Source organism: Calonectris borealis, chromosome 4 (assembly GCF_964195595.1).
Source record: "Calonectris borealis chromosome 4, bCalBor7.hap1.2, whole genome shotgun sequence".
NCBI classification, from domain to species: domain Eukaryota; kingdom Metazoa; phylum Chordata; class Aves; order Procellariiformes; family Procellariidae; genus Calonectris; species Calonectris borealis.
Window position 1 is genome coordinate 65,754,949 of NC_134315.1, and position 19,834 is coordinate 65,774,782.

Here is a 19,834-nt window from a genome sequence, read left to right on the forward strand (position 1 = left end):
ACAGCAATACCCACTTTACTTGGTCATAAACTACAGTACTGCAAAGGCACTGTCAGGCTCATTTGAGAGCATTGACACCCAGGATTTTCAGTTGTAACAGTAACAGCTCTTAGGTATAGAGCAGGTTTGTTCATAGCCATGACTGGATAAGCATCTATGATCCTGTTAGAGCCATTAAAAAATTTATCAGCTGTTTGTAAATTCTGTGGCTGCAGAGAAGTAACTGATGTTTGTGTAACTTAAGCTCTTTCTGTGTTGGCTGATTAAAAACTCAATTTAATTTACACTTTTTGCTATCAGGCAGTAACATTTTATAACTCCCTTTACAGATGTCCGGCACCTATCTGCTCCTACCCCGTCAAAAACTTCCTTCTGGTCACTGCCAGATCTCCCTTTTCTCACATTTGTCTATCTCACTTCTACGCTGCGACATATCGGACAGATTTTTTTCAAGACTCTCCTTGCTTCTCCTGTTGTGACAGGTTGTCTGCCTTGAATTCAGTCGCAGACGAATTTCAGTTCAAGGAGAAAATCAGGGTTGGAATTAAGTACTGTCAGTGCATTGCAGCCATTCCTTAACTGAGTTCAGACTTATCCTTTTATTTCACTTACTTGAAATCTTGTCATTCACTGAAATGAAGACTGTTGCATCATCATCACTGATTGCCCATGTGTTTATCGTGAGAACAATTGCACTAAACACTTCTGTTCCCTCTTAAGGACAAGGGGTTTCTCCTGTGATAGGAGAGTAGCTGTGACTATATGGAATCAGAGAGGTAGGGCTATAGGACAGAGCATCCAAATAAAAGGGCAGGTATCAAAACAAAGCAGCAATGCAAACAGAAATAGAAAAACCAGAGCCAGTCTGGAAGGAAATGCAGCTCAGATAATTCAATTTTCTTTTCAGCATGTGTTGTTGATAGTTCTTCTCTGATATTAATGTGGTCTACAGATTTTTCACAGTGCTTTACAGAAAGCAAAAAGTTGTCCCTTGTCCAAGACCTGCTGTCCTTAGACAATCATAAAATACAGTGACAGCCAAAAAAATTGGAATATAACAGAAGTTGGGCAAAATAGAAAGACAGCATGAAACAAGAGGTTGTGTATGAAGCCTAGGTGAAGTGTTTGAACAATGTGAGATATGTTCTGGCATGGCATGAGTGGGAAGACTCACCAGAATTGGCAAGAGTTGGCAATAAAGAGAGAGGCAATTCAGAAGGGAAGGAGAAAGGAGGAAGACTCAAAGGCAGGAGTGAAAGCAAATGGCAAGCAGGACGTCGAGGTGTTTTTTGGATTTTTTTTGTTTTGCTTTTATTCTTTTCTGGATTCATGGTGTTACACTTTTCCATCCAAAATCAGTTGGTGCCCATTTAAAAACTGGAAATAAATCTTGTAGCTCTGAGGTTGCTAATTCACCATGAGCCACAGAAGGGGGTAGAGTTTCTAATTCAAACAAAAATCTTGTTTTAAAATTGTGTCAGAGCATCTACAACTTGCAATTTCTGGTGTAACAGGGCAACTCGAAAACCTAAGTAATTTTAAATTTTGTTCCTGTTGAACAAAGGCATTTTGGCTTCTTATACAGCAGGTAAAACATTTTGTACCCTTACAAACCATCAGTTTTACCTGCTAGCATCTTACCTGTGCCAGAGATGTCCCTCAGTATGAGAGACTGTAGATACAGAGTTACCCCAGCTGGATGAGAGAGTGCTGAATGAGTAAGAGCAACCGGGGTTGGTTGAGTTAGTGTCAGCGTAGGGGCAGGCTGTGGACTAGCCCTTTGGCTGGGAGGGCGAAGGTGACGTATGTGGCAGCATTGGCTTTCTTCCCTCCCAGAACAGCACCAAGTGACATTTCGGCATCTCCAATCTTCTGTTTCTGTCTGCTTAGAATAGCCTTGCAGAGATGGCAGGGTTAGTTTGGGAAACTAGAATTTGAGTAGCCTTTTAGAGTTAACCTTTTTACGTTGACCTTTTTTTTCCTTCCATGATTATCACATTGCAGATGATGACTTCCTGAGAATACGTTTTTAGTGCTTGGTATAATTTTGATTTTTAATCAGTTAAGAAATGCAGCAAGAAAGGTTGTGAAATAACGTTTCTTTTTCTGCAAACTGACAGCTTTTGTTCTGTTTGTCAAGCAAGCCAACAAGTCTTTTACATTATGACTGTGAGGTGGCTATGGAAGATAGTAGCTGTTTTCTATTTCAGTTTGTAGATCCAAAAATAACAGATTTATCATGTGACTGACACTTTGAATGTGTTAGGTGCTCAACTTCTGCCAGGTGCACAGACTCTGCGTCGGTGTCCGTATTTCCCTAGTCTTGTAAATTGCTGTTAAATGAGGAAACTGGACTTTTTCTGGCTTTGCTGCTTTGATGCTTAACACAACTTGAAAACTGTCCAAAGTTTATATACCCTGCTGACAGTTCAGAGCACTGAATGTGAGATCTCTCTGCCAGATTCAGTGTCTTATACCCTGTCTTGGTTCCGGCTGGGACAGAGTTAACTTTCTTCCCAGTAGCTTGGAGTGTGTGTGTGCTGTGTTTTGGGTTTGGTATGAGAGGAGCATTGATGGCCCATTGATGCTTTGGTTGTTCCTGGGTGGTGCTTGCACTGGGGACTTTTTGGCCTCCCATGCTCTGCCAAGAGCAGGGGAAGCTGTCGGGGGGAGCATAGTCAGAGTGTTTGACCCAGCTGGCCAATGGGGTATTCCATATCATGTGATGTCATGCTCAATATAAAAACTAGGGAAGGGGGGGCTCTCCCCCTGTTCGCGACACATGGTCAGCGGTCAGTGAACAGTTGCATTGTGCATTGCCTGCTTTGTATATTCTGTATCATTGTTATTATTATCTTTCTACTTTGTTTTATTTCCATTATTAAACTGTTTTTATGTCAACCCACGAGTTTTCCTACTTGTGCCCTCCTGATTCTCTCCCCCTTCCTACCAGCTGCATGGTGTTTAGTTGCTGGCTGGGGTTAAACCACGACAGTCCTTTTTGGCACCCAATGTGGGTCATGAAGGGTTGAGATAACAACAGATTAACTGGAGCGTATTAAGGAATTTATATGTTAACAGTTGCTGGTCACAATATTGATTCATCTGTTCTCAATATTAATTTATCTGATCTGCACCATGCTCTTGTTTTTGCTGTAAACATTGAAGATTGGTGTTGGGTTTTGTAGTCTGCTGTGCTCTGCTGTGATTAGTGATATTTTGTCAGGAAGAATTGTTATTAAAACAATGGCATTGAGCGTTATTTGGTATTTGAGGTTTGTACTGAAGCCGTCACTGTATTTTGGGTACCACCTCATGGAGACCATTAGCAATTATACCTCTTCCTCTGAGAAGTTTTTTTATGGAGGAAATACAGAATGGTCCCTTCCCTACCTTCCTCTATGATGTCGTCTCGTTCGTTACAATAACTTGTCAGTACCTTGAACATCCCTGGGTAGTTAAGATACATCTATTGGTATTTCTTGGGAATATTGTTTTGGTTCTGTCCAAGGTTAATATGCAATTTAAGAATATCATGCAGAGATCTGCCCCAAGCCTGGATAGTTATGAGTGGCAGGGTGAGTGGGATAGCATGGGCAAATGCCTAGGACAATGGGCACCTCCAGTGTTTTGGAACTTCACCACTGAACAAGTGCAGAATCCTGAAAAATTAGTAGAATATTTGGAAAAAGCATGCTGTCATCCTGGGCATTCTAGGGAAAGACAAATCACTGCAATGTGCTGGGACATGGCCCATGCCTACCGAGCCCTGTTCAACACCACTCAAAACCCCCAAGGGGAAGAAAAGGTCTCTGGATCTGATGACAACACAACAGGCCCTGTGGCTACCCCACCCCCCATGGCAGGCACGGCAGCTAGTCCGCCCCCTGCGACAGAGAACCAACCCGTGCTGGTATCAGTCGCCCCTATACAAAAAAGAAAATGCACAAGAAAATCAGCTCGTTGAGTATGGGATGAAGATGAACCAGGGCCATCACGAGAACAGGAGGAGGAGGAGGCAGAACCCGTAAATGAGATGGTGACCACCCGATCCCTATCCCTGGGTGAGCTGCGAGATATGCGAAAAGACTTCAGCCGTCGTCCAGGCGAGCACATTGTCACCTGGCTGCTCCGATGCTGGGATAACGCGGCCAGTAGCCTGAAATTAGAGGGCAGGGAAGCCAAGCAGCTGGGATCCCTTTCTAGGGAAGGGGGCATTGACAAAGCGATTGGACAAGGGGCACAAGTCCTCAGCCTCTGGAGGCGACTCCTGTCAGGGGTGAAGGAAAGGTATCCCTTCAAGGAAGATGTTATATGTCACCCAGGCAAGTGGACCACCATGGAGAGAGGTATCCAGTACCTGACGGAAGTAGCCGTGCTGGAGGTGGTTTATGATGCCCTGAACAACAAGCAGTTACCCAAAGATCCAGATGAAGCCAAATGCACTCGACCCACATGGCGGAAGTTTGTACGGAGCGCACCAGCGTCACATGCAAACTCATTGGCAATAATGACCTGGAGAGATGGAGAGGAACAAACGGAGGATGAATTGGCTGGCCAACTCCGGCAATATGAAGAAAGTCTCTCTTCCTCCCTACGGGCCTGTGTCTCTGCTGAGGAGAAACCGTCTCAGGAGGTCCAGCAACTTAAAGAGGACATGTCCTGCTCCCCACCTGCACAGGCCAGTGTCTCAGTCATTAGGAGTAAGCGTCCCTCTGCTCAAGAGAGGAGATATTGTGGGTACACACCCCGGGACACCCTGTGGTTTTACCTGCGTGACCACAGAGAGGACATGAGGAAGTGGGATGGAAAATCTACCTCAGCCCTAGAGGCACGGGTACATGAGTTGCAAGGAAAACCAACCACAAAAGGGGGTTCTTCCAGGAAAACTGCTGCTCCAGTCTCCAGTGAGCAGTTCCCCAGACAAAGTAGAGTAGAAGGGCTGATTCCACTTCTGACCTTAATAAAGGCACTTCTGACTCATACTTACAAGAAGTGGGTAGCAAATACGATGACCAGGACTAGAGGACCAGCCAGGTGGAGGAAAGGGACAACCGGGTTTACTGGACTGTGTGGATTCGATGGCCTGGCACATCAGACCCAAAGGAGTATAAGGCTCTCGTAGACACCGGTGCACAGTGTACCCTGATGCCATCAAGCTATAGAGGGGCAGAACCCATTTGTATTTCTGGAGTGACAGGGGGATCCCAAGAGGTAACTGTGTTGAAGGCTGAAGTGAGCCTAACCGGGAATGAGTGGCGGAAGCACCCCATGGTGACTGGCCCAGAGGCTCCGTGCATCCTTGGCATAGACTACCTCAGGAGAGGGTATTTCAAGGACCCAAAAGGGTACCGGTGGGCTTTTGGTATAGCTGCCTTGGAGACGGAGGAAATTAAAGAGCTGTCTACCTTGCCAGGTCTCTCACAGGATCCTTCTGTTGTGGGGTTGCTGAGGGTTGAAGAATAACAGGTGCTGATTGCTACCACAACCGTGCACCGGTGGCAATATCTCCGTTTTTGAGAAAGGGGAGAGAATAGTCCAAATCCTTCTGAAGGCCAGCTTTGCCATAAAACAAAGTAAGGTCAAGGGACCTGCACAGGAGATCCAGTTTTTAGGAATAAAATGGCAAGATGGGTATCGTCAGATCCCAATGTATGTGATCAACAAAATAACAGCCATGTCTCCACCAACTAGCAAAAAGGAAAGACAAGCCTTCTTAGGTGATGTGGGCTTTTGGAGAATGCATATTGCAAATTAGTCAGATGTAAGCCCTGGCTATCAAGTGATGCAGAAGAAGAACAATTTCAAATGGGGCCCTGAGCAACGACAAGCCTTTGAACAAATTAAACAGGAGATAGTTCAGGCAGTAGCCCATGGGCCAGTCCGGGCAGGACAAGATGTAAAGAATGTGCTCTGCACCGCAGCCGGGGAGAATGGCCCCACCTGGAGCCTCTGGCAGAAAGCACCAGGGGAGACTCGAGGTCGACCCCTGGGGTTCTGGGGTTGGGGATACAGCGGATCCGAGGCCCGCTACACTCTAACTGAGGAGGAGGTCAGTGGTTGGTACTGAAGCACAGCTCCTCCTGGCACCCCGACTGCCGGTGCCGGGCTGGATGTTCAAAGGGAGGGTCCCCTCTACACATCATGCAACCGATGCTACGTGGAGTAAGTGGGTCGCACTGATCACACACGGGCCCTAATAGGAAACCCCAGTTGCCCAGGAATCTTGGAGGTGATCACGAACTGGCCAGAAGGCAAAGATTTTGGAATATCCCCAGAGGAGGAGGTGACACGTGCTGAAGAGGCCCCACCATATAACAAACTACCAGAAAATGAGAAGCAATATGCCCTGTTCACTGATGGGTCCTGTCGCCTTGTGGGAAGGCATCGGAGACGGAAAGCTGCTGTATGGAGCCCTATACGCCAAGTTGCAGAAACTGCTGAAGGAGAAGGTGAATCGAGTCAGTTTGCAGAGGTGAAAGCCATCCAGCTGGCCTTGGACATTGCCGAACGAGAAAAATGGCCAGTACTTTATCTCTGTACTGACTCATGGATGGTGGCAAATGCCCTGTAGGGGTGGTTGCAGCAGTGGAAGCAGAACAACTGGCAGCGCAGAGGTAAACCCATCTGGGCTGCTGCATTGTGGCAAGATATTGCTGCCCGGGTAGAGAACCTGACTGTAAAAGTACATCACGTAGATGCTCACGTACCCAAGAGTCGGGCCACTGAAGAACATCAAAACAACCAGCAGGTGGACCAGGCTGCTAAGATTGAAGTAGCTCAGGTAGATCTGGACTGGCAACATAAGGATGAATTATTTATAGCTCGGTGGGCCCATGACACTTCAGGCCATCAAGGAAGAGATGCAACATATAGATGGGCTCGTGATCGAGGGATGGACTTGACCATGGACACTATTGCCCAGCTTATCCATGAATGTGAAACATGCGCTGCAATCAAGCAAGCCAAGCGAGTAAAGCCTCTTTGGTATGGAGGACGATGGTTGAAATATAAATTATGGGGAGGCCTGGCAGATTGACTGTATCACACTCCCACAAACCCGCCAAGGCAAGCGCTATGTGCTCACCATGGTGGAAGCAACCACCAGATGGCTGGAAACATATCCCGTGCCCCATGCCACTGCCAGGAACACCATCCTGGGCCTTGAAAAGCAAGTCTTATGGCGACATGGCACCCCAGAAAGAATTGAGTCAGACAACGGGACTCACTTCCGAAACACCCTCATAGACACCTGGGCCAAAGAGCATGGCATTGAGTGGGTCTATCACATCCCCTACCATGCACCAGCCTCTGGGAAAATCGAACGATACAACGGACTGCTAAAGACTACATTGAGAGCAATGGGTGGTGGGACATTCAAGCATTGGGACACACATTTAGCAAAAGCCACCTGGTTAGTCAATAGGAGGATCTGTCACCCGAGCTGGGCCTGCCCAATCCAAACCCTTGCGTACTGTAGAGGCAGATAAAGTCCCTGTCGTGCACATAAGAAATATGCTGGGGAAGACGGTCTGGGTTACTCCTGCCTCAGGTGAGGGAAAACCCATTCTTGGGATTGCTTTTGCTCAAGGACCTGGGTGCACTGGGTGGGTGATGCGAAAGGATAGGGAAGTCCGATGTGTACCTCAAGGGGATTTGATTTTGGGTGAAAATAACCAATGAACTGAATTGTATGTTAATTACTATATAATACTGTATGTCATCATTTCCGTGGTTGCTATATGTCATATCAACGGTATTGCAGTAAGAATCACCCAGATTAATGAACAAAGAACTCTGATGAAACTGAGCAAAGTGCAACGATGATAGAACTGGACGAGTGCAGTGATAATGGAATGAGAACTGGCTTCATCATGCAACAGTCCAACACCACACACCTGCCCTGCCCTGAAAGACTGTTATGGAGCCCAAAGTCATGGACTAAATGAACTAAATGGACATTTTAGAGGGATGGCCCATAGACTAAGGGAATGATATCTGTGTGTATATATCAAAAGGCAGGAAAAGTGGTGATGTTTAATCGGAATGTATTGGAAAATGTGAGACCTGGGTATGACGTAGATGGTATAGAGTAAGGGGTGGATACTGTCCTGGTTCTGGCTGGGACCGAGTTCACTTTCTTCCCAGTAGCTGGGGCTGTGTGCGTGCTGTGTTTTGGATTTGGTGTGAGAGGAGTATTGATGGCCCACTGATGCTTTGGTTCTTGTGGGATGGTGCTTGCACCAGGGATTTTTGGCCTCCCATGCTCTGCCAAGAGCAGGGGAAGCTGGAGAGGGCAGGGGGAGCGTAGCCGGGGCAATGGACTCATCTGGCCAATGGGGTATTCTATACCATGTGACATCATGCTCAGTATAAAAACTACGGAAGGGGGCCTCCCCCCCAGTTCGCGACCCGCAGTCTGCGAGTGGTAAGCAGTTGCATTGTGCATTGCCTGCTTTGTATATTCTGTTATTGTTGTTATTGTCATTGTTACTATTACTTTGTTTTATTTCCATTATTAAACTGTTTTTATGTCAACCCGTGGGTTTTCCTACTTGTGCCCTCCCGATTTTCTCCCCCATCCTACTGGAGGTGGGGGTTGAGCGAGCGGCTGCGTGATGTTTAGTTGCTGGCTGGGGTTAAACCACAATATACCCATTCTCCAGATGCTGGGCAAACATTTCCTTAATATGATTTAACTACAAATCATGCTTTAAGTTCCCTTGCCCATGTATTTTCTGCACTGAATATTCACAGGCATCCCCAACTCTGACCATTTTTCAGATTTTTATGTTGCTCTGGCTTCGGTAAATCCTTGAGCATACGAAGAGTATACTCTTTCCGAGTAGCATACTTCGGAAACCACGAGATTGTCATCTCTTACATGTTACACACGTAAGGGAAAGCATTTTGGCCTAGAGCCCTTTTAAAGCAGAATGGAAAAAGAAACTTGGCTTCTTTCACTGACCAGGTTGAATTTCCTAGGCTGGGACTTAACAAAAGTTATTGTCAGCTAGCAGACTATTTAGTGAATTAGTGACAAGAGAAATGCAGAACCAGAAAGTACTGGTTTTACAGTTCTGTTCAGAAAAGGATTCTACAACCGAGTCACTTTCAGAGCCAAGTATAAAGAATTAGCAGAGTATATACAAATGTGAAGTATGTAAACATACTTTATATTCAGCATCCTCATGAATATTTTAGTCTCCAGGCAAACTAAAATGGCACCCATTATGAGAGGCATGCCAGGCGATGTGTGAACAGTTTAGCTGTTTCCACATTGCCTTTCCTACCATATCCCTGCACCATCTTTGCGAGTGAGAATGGCTATGGGAACAGAGTTTATCTTGCTTCAATATACAGAACTGATCAGTGGATTCCAAAATGGTTCTTGTTAGGGCATCACCAGCTCATGTAATTAGAAAGATAACTAAACTGAGGTTCAAGCTGAGAATGAGAGAGCCACAGAGGTATTTTTGTACAACTTGAGCCAAAAGGGCATAACTTTGCGCATCTGAATTGTCAGCTCAGTCAAGAGATTTTGGTCCGTGCAAGGTGTGGAGCTTCTGTACACACAGGCTTGTGGTTTGTGGTGGTGATGGAGCTGGAGAGGATAGTCACCTTTAAGAACTACTTGAGGTTTTGATGGAAGAGCACTTTGTTAACGTGAACAAATTTGATACTTTCATGTGTGTAATTGTTTTAAAAGAAGATATCAGCAGAGCAGGTTCATCCTAGTAACAGAAGAACTTGTCAGCAAGTAATTTGAGGGCAAATTTTACTGCACACCCTCCTTTTTCTTAATAGATTCCAGCCTGTGATTTCTCTTTTTCCCAGCAGTGTTCTGAGTGTGTAGTTTCTTTTACCACACAGTGAATTATTTTGTTATTTTACAGTTTTACCCAGTAGTATAATTGGTGAAATTATAATATAACACATTTGGAACCACCGATGACAGATGTTGAGTGAACTTTTATTGTAAATATGTTTACTAAAAATATGCATTCTAGCCTTTTTTTTCCGTGCAACTTCTTTTAGATTGTCTTATGCATGATGGCTCGAACATCTTCTTTCAGACCACCCATCTGAAAGTATCTGTTTCAGCATGACTGAATTGTAAAATATATTTCACAGCAAAGTTTTCAAATCTAATTGCCCTTAGAAATACAAATTCATTGTGCTTCCCAGTTTATCTTTGCTGGAAAGGGCTGCTTGGCTTTGACATTTCAGGCAATGACTGTAGTGCTTTAAACAAAATGAGTAATATAGATTCAAAATTGGACTACAGATGTCATGGATATGAAAATGATACTATTCTAATCCTTTACAGGTGACAGTAAAGGGACTGGATGAGTTGTGGGCTTGGGCTTTGTGTTTGTTTTTTTTAAGAATAAGCATGAGTGCATTTGGATCTCTGAACAAGTTCTTTAAGATCATAAATATCTAGGCATACACTGTCACAGATCTGACTGGGGAAAGATTCCTGTTGAAGTAGTTTCTTCTAGCTGTGGCGAAGATTTGTCTGTTTGACTCCCATTTCAATAAGCACAGTTATGACTGGTCATGTGAACAGTTCTTATTTCTTTTTTTTTTGTCATTTCCATATGTTTTCAGACAGAAATGTGTGTAGAACTCTTGAAATCACCCTTTCTTGTTTAATGTATGGATAACCAGAGAGCTTTTGTCTGAGTTCTGAAAAAATGTAGCTGAACTAAAACATATTTCCATTTAACCAGTGCCTTTAGAGAGTTGTGTTTTGCAAGGTGGGAAATAGAATAAGTATGTTGTAGTGAAGTGAAGTAACTTGTATGAAAAATGCTACAGTAATAACTTCAGTGACACTATAATGAAATTATACAGGCGACGTGGACATGTTTTAGTCAAAATGTGCCACGTATGCTCTTCTCTGGACTGAAATATTTAATATCTAAATGTAAAATCCATAATATGAATTGGACAATAAAATTTTTCATTTTCAGAGGACTCTATTTCAGTATCAGAACTGTAAGTCTTACAAGCAAAGTTTGAGAGTAAGCATTTTCTAGTGCAGTACACTAAATGAAGAGTATTGTGCAAGCAAAGAGCAAGACATGTCTTTTCTGGTTTTAACTGGATTTTGCCTGCCATAAATTTATTAAATACATGAAAGCATGTGCACACTGAACCGTGGGCCTGATTCTCTAAGAGTTTTCTTTGAAAAGAAACCTGTCTTTCCTGATTAAACACTGAAATGTAAAATAGAGCCACACATTTTGAATTTTTGTCTTAAAATCATCCAGTTTTAATGGTACATCTTTGAAGTTTAAGTCCTACAGAAGTCACTATATGATCTTGACAACAACGTTGAACTCTCATGCAAGGACTAGGATGATAATCCCAAACGATTCAAGCGCTGCTGTCCTCTCTCACATTACTTCATTCCAACCCAGGATAAGGGGTCACATGTTGAATATTTGGCAGTGAGTTACCTTGCTTTGGCTGCAATGTTCCCAAACGCCCAAAGAGGGGACCTGCTCCCATTTAAAATGCACTGAAGTGGCAGCTTAGTTCAACCTTTCTTTTTTCTTTGCTGCTTAGGTTTCATGTCATCTTGGCATGTGAAGGGGCTCCAAAGGGCACCAGCTGGAGCACCTTGATGGCAAGATATTTGCTGTGGCAGGATGCCCGCGTTTGACGACTCTGCTGCACTTCAGCATGCGCAGACTTTGCTGCAGTGCAGGAAGGAATGTTTTGAGCTCAGTCGGTAATCTCTGCTGTGATGAGGAAGCTCATGGAAGGTCTTGAAGGCTGATTTATTTATTCTGTGAAACATCCATGGCGACAGTAAAAAAGTAAATCATGACCTGGGGAGGCAGCTTGATTGTATTTCCTAATCCAACTGCTACCAGCTGATTGCAAGAAGCTGTGAGCTGATGGAAACTCAAAACAAATAGCTGGAACCGTATATGGTAACAGGAAAAATGCAGCAGTCATCCATTATGAAACTGTATTGGTCTCCTTAAGCATCACCTCTGAATATTGTCTCAGAGGCCGCTGAATCTCTCTGCATTTTGAAGAGAAATAGACCTGATCCAGAACGTAGTGTAGCCATTCCTGACAACAGGTCTGCAACTCTTCATTAGGGTCATATTAGTTATTTTGTGGGTTTTCAGCACACAGGCTTGGTTCCAAACTTAATAAGCACATTGAAAGGCTCTTGTTCATTATAGTACTTGTACTGTTTGGGGGAAACTGTTTCTGCATGTTGGTGCATGTAATAATCTATTCTTTTCTTTTACACCATTTTCATGGAAATACTCACTATGTTTAAAGATACTTTCTGGAGAGAAGTTTTCACTCTAAAAATAATGATTTTTTTTTTCTCTTTAAAAGTAATTATTGAAGAGGGGAATATGCACTGTTTGTAAATAGAAATGTATTGATGTCTGCCTTTAGAAATTCAGAAGTTACATGTCAAAAGGAGGAAAAAAATTGTAAGAAAGAGACGGCCTAATTTGATTCTAAAATTTGTAAGTGGCAAGTGAGGTCAACATAAAAAGCAAACAAACAAAATCCACAAAAAAAGCCTACCAGAATACACTTTAAAATTTGCTTGCAAAATAACTTTTTCACTCTTTTTTGTTAGAGTGCTTGTCTGAAATGAGACCTTAAGTAGAGAGAAGAAAAAGCACTTAAAATAGTTTATGGTTAAAGTTTCATAAACCATTTTTACAGAAATTTTGCTTGATACAGGAAAGAGATTTCGCTCTTGTCATTCTTAAAGATTGTTTCTTCAGAAAGTGCAGTAGTGATAGTTATCTGAAACCAAGGGCAGGGGGTTTGAAGTCAGAGAATTTACTGTGAAAAGGGTTTATATTTACATTCATCTATGCTGTTCTTTTTATGTAATATGTGTATGTAACTTCAGATACGTATCTGTGTGTGTATATAGAATGTGCTCTGCTCCATATATTAGTGGTGATTGTTAAGGATGAGCTATCATTAGCATTCTTGTTAAACGTGATTTTCAAGGTTACCAATTCTCTCCACTGATGGAGATCTCAGCACTAAATAACCAGGGTATTTCAAATACACAGATTAGCGCTTTGTTTAACAAGATCAGTTTCACCTTTCTTCCCTCTTGCTGTGCTGGGATGAAGGAAATAAGGCAAATTGCTAATGTCAGTGGCAAAACTATCTTACTTAGAAGGATCAAGTAATGCAGATATAAATAGCAGTGATTCGTAAAAAACAGAGTAACAGAGTTGCAGCTGGAGTCTTTTTGGAGGAAGGCAAAGATGACCAATGTTTGTCACTTTAGAAAGTAGCTTTAATATTAAGTAGCTTTTCAGAAAGATTTTAATACCATATTTGTCGCAATATATATATGTATATGTATATATGTAGTGATAGGTAAGAGGAACGTTTAGTGTCCCTTGGATTTCTACAACATTCAGTGAAGAGACTTTCTTAATACAGAAAGCTGTTTGCTGAGATTGCCAAGAGTCTCCATTTCACAACCTGCCCCGGGAGGCTGGAGGCTGGGAGTTTCCCTTCCTCTTTCGGGCTTCCATTCCATCATTTGAGAGCTAATAATAGTACTTTAACAAAGCAGTGGCTTCAGAAAGGGTAAGCTTCTTGAAAAGGATGTGTGCGCCTCATCCGAAGAATCTTGAAACTAAAGACTATCAAAAATTGCCGTTTGTTATCCTAGGAATCCATCTCTAAAAGTTGATTTGAAAAATATATGTTTTCTGTGGTTTTGGCAGTCTGTTCTGGGGTAGAATGTAATGGAAGTGATAAATGTTAAGTTTCATTGTTAATTAAAAGCGTTATTGCTGTATGGGAAGACTAATCTATGTATTTACTTGGTAAGTGTCTATTGAAATAGAAACTTGGACATGAAACTAGAATGCTTTTCTTTGCTTTTTGAAATAGGTATAAAAATGAATGCCTGGTCCTTCAAATGTATGATAACAGAGCATTGCTCATTGATCATTACAGTCGGAACTCGCACACAATATTAGTGGTAAATGATGATCTGGGTTTGTATAAATCTGACTAGAATGAGTTTCATTTATTTCCTTCCCCCCCCCCCCCCCGGCCCCTGCTGAAGTCAGCAGAGAGTCTTGTTAAATAGCTGTAATTACTTAAATCTCTTGGTAGTCATGAATTTATATTCGCATCTGGCTAAAATTTTTTATCTCTGCTAAATAGGTTTGTTTCAAATTATTTACCATTTAAGAAGGCATTTTTAGCACTAACATTTACCTTGCCAAAATAACCGTAAACAGAATTTATAGGGAAAGAGCTTATTTACTGCATTTTCTGTCTGTACAGCTGCCAAAGATACGCTAGTAAACTTGGAGGATTTTTCTGAGCTCATGTTGCAGTAAAACTATTGTTTTATTAAAAGACCAGAGGTGAATTATAGTCTTTGTTATAAAAATAAATTCCTAGTTGAGAATTAATTAAAAAATAAATAAAATTTTAAAATAATTTTTTTAATATAAATTAAAAAATAAATTCCTAATTGAGCAAGAGGTGTTACGATAGAGTTTCCAGAGAAAGAAGCACAGGCTTTTAGATGCAAGTCCAGTCTCTTATTGGACATCTTGAAATTGACTTTCACGCTCAGCCTTTTCATAGCAGTTCGCAGACACTCATTACTCTCTCTCTCTTATTCCTGCTCCCTTGAGTCACCTGTTTATACAGCCACTCTTCTGCCAGTGATTGAAGTTTGTCTTAAGAAGGCTGATATATCATCAATACTAACCTTGGTGTTCCAAGGTAAGGATTTTGTGTAGCAAGCACCAGAGAGAGGACCTACATGTGGTATCTGTAATTTCATTGTAGTAAAATGCATAGTTGGCTGTCTGTAAACAAAAGCTTCTCTCTGGTGAATAGAAAAAACCATCAGTGCTATTAATTTACTCAGTGCAATGAATTTACGTATTGACTTTTTGAAGTAGTTGGACACCTTCCATTTGATAGAAGACAATGATAGAACTGCAGTCAAGATCCTTGTATCTCAAAGTCAATATCCCTATACAAAGGATTACTTTAGTTGTTTTATTTTCCTCCTTGGTATGTAAAGGACTGGGAATGGATCATAAAAGCCAAAGGCTTAAGAAACCTTTGGTCTTCTGATTTTAGATGGATGCTTTTTTATCTCTTGCTTTGACAAAGAGAGAAAATTCAGAAAAGCAAACAGAAATGAGAAACTGGAGAAAATGGTTACCCAGACAATCTTTCGGTGTTACCGTTTTCTAACTCCTAGTCAGTGATTTTATGATGTAACTAATGAGATTAAAATATGAGAAGAGAAAAGATTATTAAAATGATTCAAAGTACTCTTACATAGCTCAGATGAGTCTCATGTAGGTTCTTCTTCTTAAAAGAAGTTGGGTGATCAAGTAATACGGATTAGCTGAGAGATTTGTCTGCTGAAGTGTATTTGCAATATATGGCCATGAACGATAGAGACAAAACATTTAACTGTTGAAAGATCATGGTTTTTAAATCCTTCGGCTTTGCATTTTATTTGTTCATTACTTTCTGAATGGAATTGAGGGGTATTTTAGTTGTGGCCTTTATGATGCCCTGTTGTGGCTGAACTAAATGAGAATGAAAGACACAATTCTGACAGTTGCTACAAGAGGTTTGCTTTCTGCTGCGTATTAGGCTATAAATCACACATTTTGTTTCTACTAACGTAAGGTTTAGTTGAGTGAAATTCTCTGGCCAGTCAAGTCAGACAGGATCTTTGATAGCTTTATCACCTAAGCTGTTTCATATATGCTTTAACTAGTGAGTGCAATATCTTTGTTTATGCATGTGCCAGGCATGGTATTAGGTAGGTCATAAAAGTTATATGCCTTATTAATGAATAAAAGAAGAAAGAATTGTTACCAAATGACAGAATGGATGATGTTGGCGAGCGCCTGGTCTAACCTGTTCAAAGCAGAGCAGGTTGCTCAGGACCACTGGAAGAGTCTGGCTCCATCTTCTTTATTCCTCCCAGCAGATTCTTAAGAACAGTGGTAAGATCCCCCCAAGCCTTCTCTTCTCCAGCCTAAACAACCCCAGCTTGCTCAGCCTCTCCTTGTATGACAGATGTTGCAGTTCCTAATTATCTTCATGGCTCATTAGAATTGGTCCAGTACGTCCCTATCTTTCTTGTACTGTGGAGCCCGGAGCTGGACCCAGAACTCCAGATGTGGCCTCAGTAGCACTGAGCAGAGCAGAAGGATCACCTCCCTTGACCTGTCTTCCTAAATGCAGCCCAGGATGCTGTTGTCCTTTGCTGCGAGGGCACATTGCTGGCTCATGTTCAGCTTGTTGTCTACCAGAACCCCTGGGTCCTTCTCTGCAAAGCTGCTTTCCAAACTGCCGGCCCCCAAGAGTGTAATGGTGCCTGGGGTTATTCCTCCCCAGGTGCAGTATTTGGCATCTCACAGTATTGATAATTTGGGGAGATTCAGTATTTATTTTTACTTTTTTCTGTAAATTAACATTTTGATCTGAAATAGTTTCACAATGAAAATGTTAAAATGGAACTTCCTAACAGTTTCAGAATACCTGCAAGGGCAATCATGAGAATTTTTTTTTTCCCTCTGAACATATTTTCAGGGGAAATCCCACCATCCTGCCCCAAATGTCAATAGTGGACTAAAGTATTCTTGGCAAAACTCCTCATCACCTTTAGCAAACAATTATTCTTATTTGTGGGTTGTATTTGGTGTGTTATTTATGCAGGAGTAGTATAATTGAAATATTTCTTATTCTTCTCCACCTGTGTGGTTTCCAAGACATACATTGCCAACACTTTTTTACTTATTTAGAGTACTTGTATGTTTTTGTTGGCTTTGTGACTAAGCTGCTGATGCTTGCATGCTTTTCTGCTCTGTACTTGGTCAGTAAGACTCTGTAAGCGAATGTCAGTGAATGTCTACAATAAGCAGGAATTAAGAAGAGGAAAAATTACAGGGTTTTGAATATTTACTTTGATGCTTAAAAAAGTCATTATTTTTAGAACAACTAGTGGTTTGGTTGATTTATCTTTTGGGAAATACACTGTTGCTCTTCATGGAGTAGCAGAAAACTTGTGTCACGCCTTTCCACATTCTTGGTAAAAGGGAGAATCAGGAAGAGGGTCTGAGGACTGTCCGTTTGGGAACATTTCTAAGAATTAGTGTACTTTGTGAAATGTAGAAGTCAAAATTTGTGTAGTCAGATTTGAACCACCAAAATCATAGAATCATAGAATGGTTTGGTTTGGAAGGGACCTTTAAAGATCATCTAGTTCTAACCCCCCTGCCATGGGCAGGGACATCTTTCACTAGATCAGGTTGCTCAAAGCCCCGTCCAACCTGGCCTTGAACACTTCCAATGATGGGGCATCCACAACTTCTCTGCACAGCCTGTTCCAGTGCCTCACCACCCTTATCATAAAAAATTTCTTCCTTATGTCCAATCTAAGTCTACCCTCTTACAGTTTAAAACTGTTGCCCCTTACCCTGTCACTACAGGCCTTAGTAAAAAGTCTCTCTCTGTCTTTCTTATAAGCCCCCTTCAAGTATTGAAATGCCACAATAAGGTTTCCCCGGAGCCTTCTCTTGTCCAGGCTAAACAACCCCAACTCTCCCAGCCTTTCTCCCCAGGAGAGGTGTTCCAGTCCTCTGACCATTTTTGTGGCCCTCCTCTGGACCTGCTCCAACACGTCCATGTCTTTCTTGTGCTGGGGACCCCAGAGCTGAACGCAGTACTCCAGGTGGGGTCTCACCACAGCAGAGGGGGAAAACCACCTCCCTCGACCTGCTGGCCATGCTTCTTTTGATGCAGCCCAGGATAAGATTTGATTTCTGGGCTGCAAGCGCACATTGCCAGCTCATGTCCAATTTTTTGCCCACCGAGTCCTTTTCCGCAGGGCTGGAGACACTCACCTTCTTGACAGCTGCTTCTCACCCGCCACTCAGAGGAGCTGGAAGAGGCAGAGGGTCATGAGGCTTAAAAAGGGACAGCAGAAGAGTCTCGTCCCCCAGCAAGGCTTGCAAAGCAGAACCGAGTCCTGCGCCCCTGATTAGGAAAAGCACAGGCTGACAGAGGGCTTATCCCCCCAGAGAGGGACCCAGGAGGACAGGAGGGTGGCAGATGGTCTCTGAAATCCACAGCACGCTGTCCCCAGACCGTGCTGTCACCGAGGACAGCCTCTCCCTTCAGCCTGCCTCCCACAAGCACTCCCAGGGCTGGGTGCGGAGCAGGGCTGCAGCCTGGCCTGGTTGAGAGCCCATCTGGCATTGGCTTCTTCCCCAGAGACTTTGTCCTGGCCCGTCCCCAGCCCCCCTCCGTGTGCAATGGAGGCGGTGGGAGCCCAGATGGGGCTTCTGAGGCAGAGGAGGCAGTGAAAGCGCTGTCCCAGAAAGCAGCAGGATCCCTTGTCTCCCAACATGGGGATCCCTCCCGCGGCCATGGGGATCCTTTCCCTCCCGCTATGGGGATCCCGTGCCCTGCTTGGCGCCATAACCCCACCCCCTGCTGCCTCCCTCCAGCCCATCTGCCATGAACATAAGTGGTTCAAATTCATAGGAGGTGAAGATTATCAAAATAACTGCAGGTTGTACAAATCATTTAAAAGTTTAAAGAGAATTTTAGGAGCCCAGCTTTAAAAGCCCACTTTGCAAACCAGAGCCTGTATTTCTTCATGTTTTCAAAATTTTTAACTAAGTGTATGTAAGAAATTTTTTCATTATCGGAAGGAAATGGTAAAGAAAATTTGTGAAATGGTTCTGTTTCTAGGTATGTTATTGGAATTGGATTATATGGTCTCAAAGAATGATTAAATAACTTGATTCCATTAGAAATATCATAAGGAAAATACAAACTTCATTCTAGATAAAAGCGGGCCACTCAGTGAAGGTGTCCTTAATCATGACAGAAAAAGTAAAAGCCTCTCCGCTGTACCCAATGCACAGAGAGTTGCTTTATGAAACAACTTTTTGTCTCATCCAGTTTTTATTGTATTTTTATTTGAAGTTACTTAATTTTTTTTCCCACCCCTTGAAAATAAGTGTTAATTTCCTATGGAACTGGAGTTCAGAAGTAGTGGTGCATGCTGTCTTCTGCTGATGTGATGGTACATGTTTCCTTTTGATGTCTTCTTTTTTCTCACTTGAAACTCTCTCCTCCTTTTGTCCCAGTATTTTTCTTAGTGGAAAAAAAGGCAATAGTAGACTTGAGGCTCAGGAATTTGCCATGAGAAATGTAGGATATCCTCTAAGATGCATAACCCCTGTGTTTGTAATTACTGCAGTGCTGCATATGATGCCGTCCTTGACAGAAATGTTGCCATTAAGAAGCTCAGCAGACCATTTCAGAACCAAACTCATGCCAAGCGAGCTTACAGGGAGCTGGTCCTCATGAAGTGTGTGAATCATAAAAATGTAAGTTTTCAGTAGGTAACCAGAGAAGTGGTATGTATATTGTTTTGTTAGAAAGAAAATTGTTTTGTTGGGTGCCTTTTTAAAACAGAAGAAATGAAAGGTAAATTATGCTCAAGGGCTACAGTCTTTCTGGTACTATATGCCCACATGAGAGATGGGGATCTTCCATGTGCTTATTTAAAGGCTATGCCAAATGGGGGTGCTGCTCGTAGGGTTAGAGTGATAGAAGGGGAGAGAATAGAATACGTTCTTGTCAACTCCTTATCCAGAAATGCTGTTGGAATCCTGGCTCCATCCTCTTGTCACTGGGATTTGTGACTCAAAAGCAGTGTCTCTTGGGTTGGAGTACCCACGCACAAGCGTCACTCCTTGTTCTGGACTTCATCTGAAACCTAGTCATATAGATGCATTGT

General features: G+C 42.7%; 1 protein-coding gene across 19 annotated transcripts in view; it reads left to right on the forward strand.

Annotated features, from left to right (window-relative positions):
* MAPK10 (mitogen-activated protein kinase 10) overlaps positions 1 to 19,834 on the forward strand; it is a 207,532-nt gene that overhangs the window by 127,122 nt on the left and 60,576 nt on the right. For 17 of the 19 annotated variants that reach the window (XM_075149917.1, XM_075149916.1, XM_075149907.1 and 14 more), the window contains one exon: positions 19,292 to 19,421. In XM_075149917.1, coding sequence (XP_075006018.1) covers positions 19,292 to 19,421 — 130 coding nt within the window. Of the gene's footprint in view, positions 1 to 14,608; positions 14,770 to 19,291; positions 19,422 to 19,834 lie in introns of those variants that run through there. The other 2 variants (XM_075149923.1, XM_075149925.1) reach the window with 2 other exon arrangements.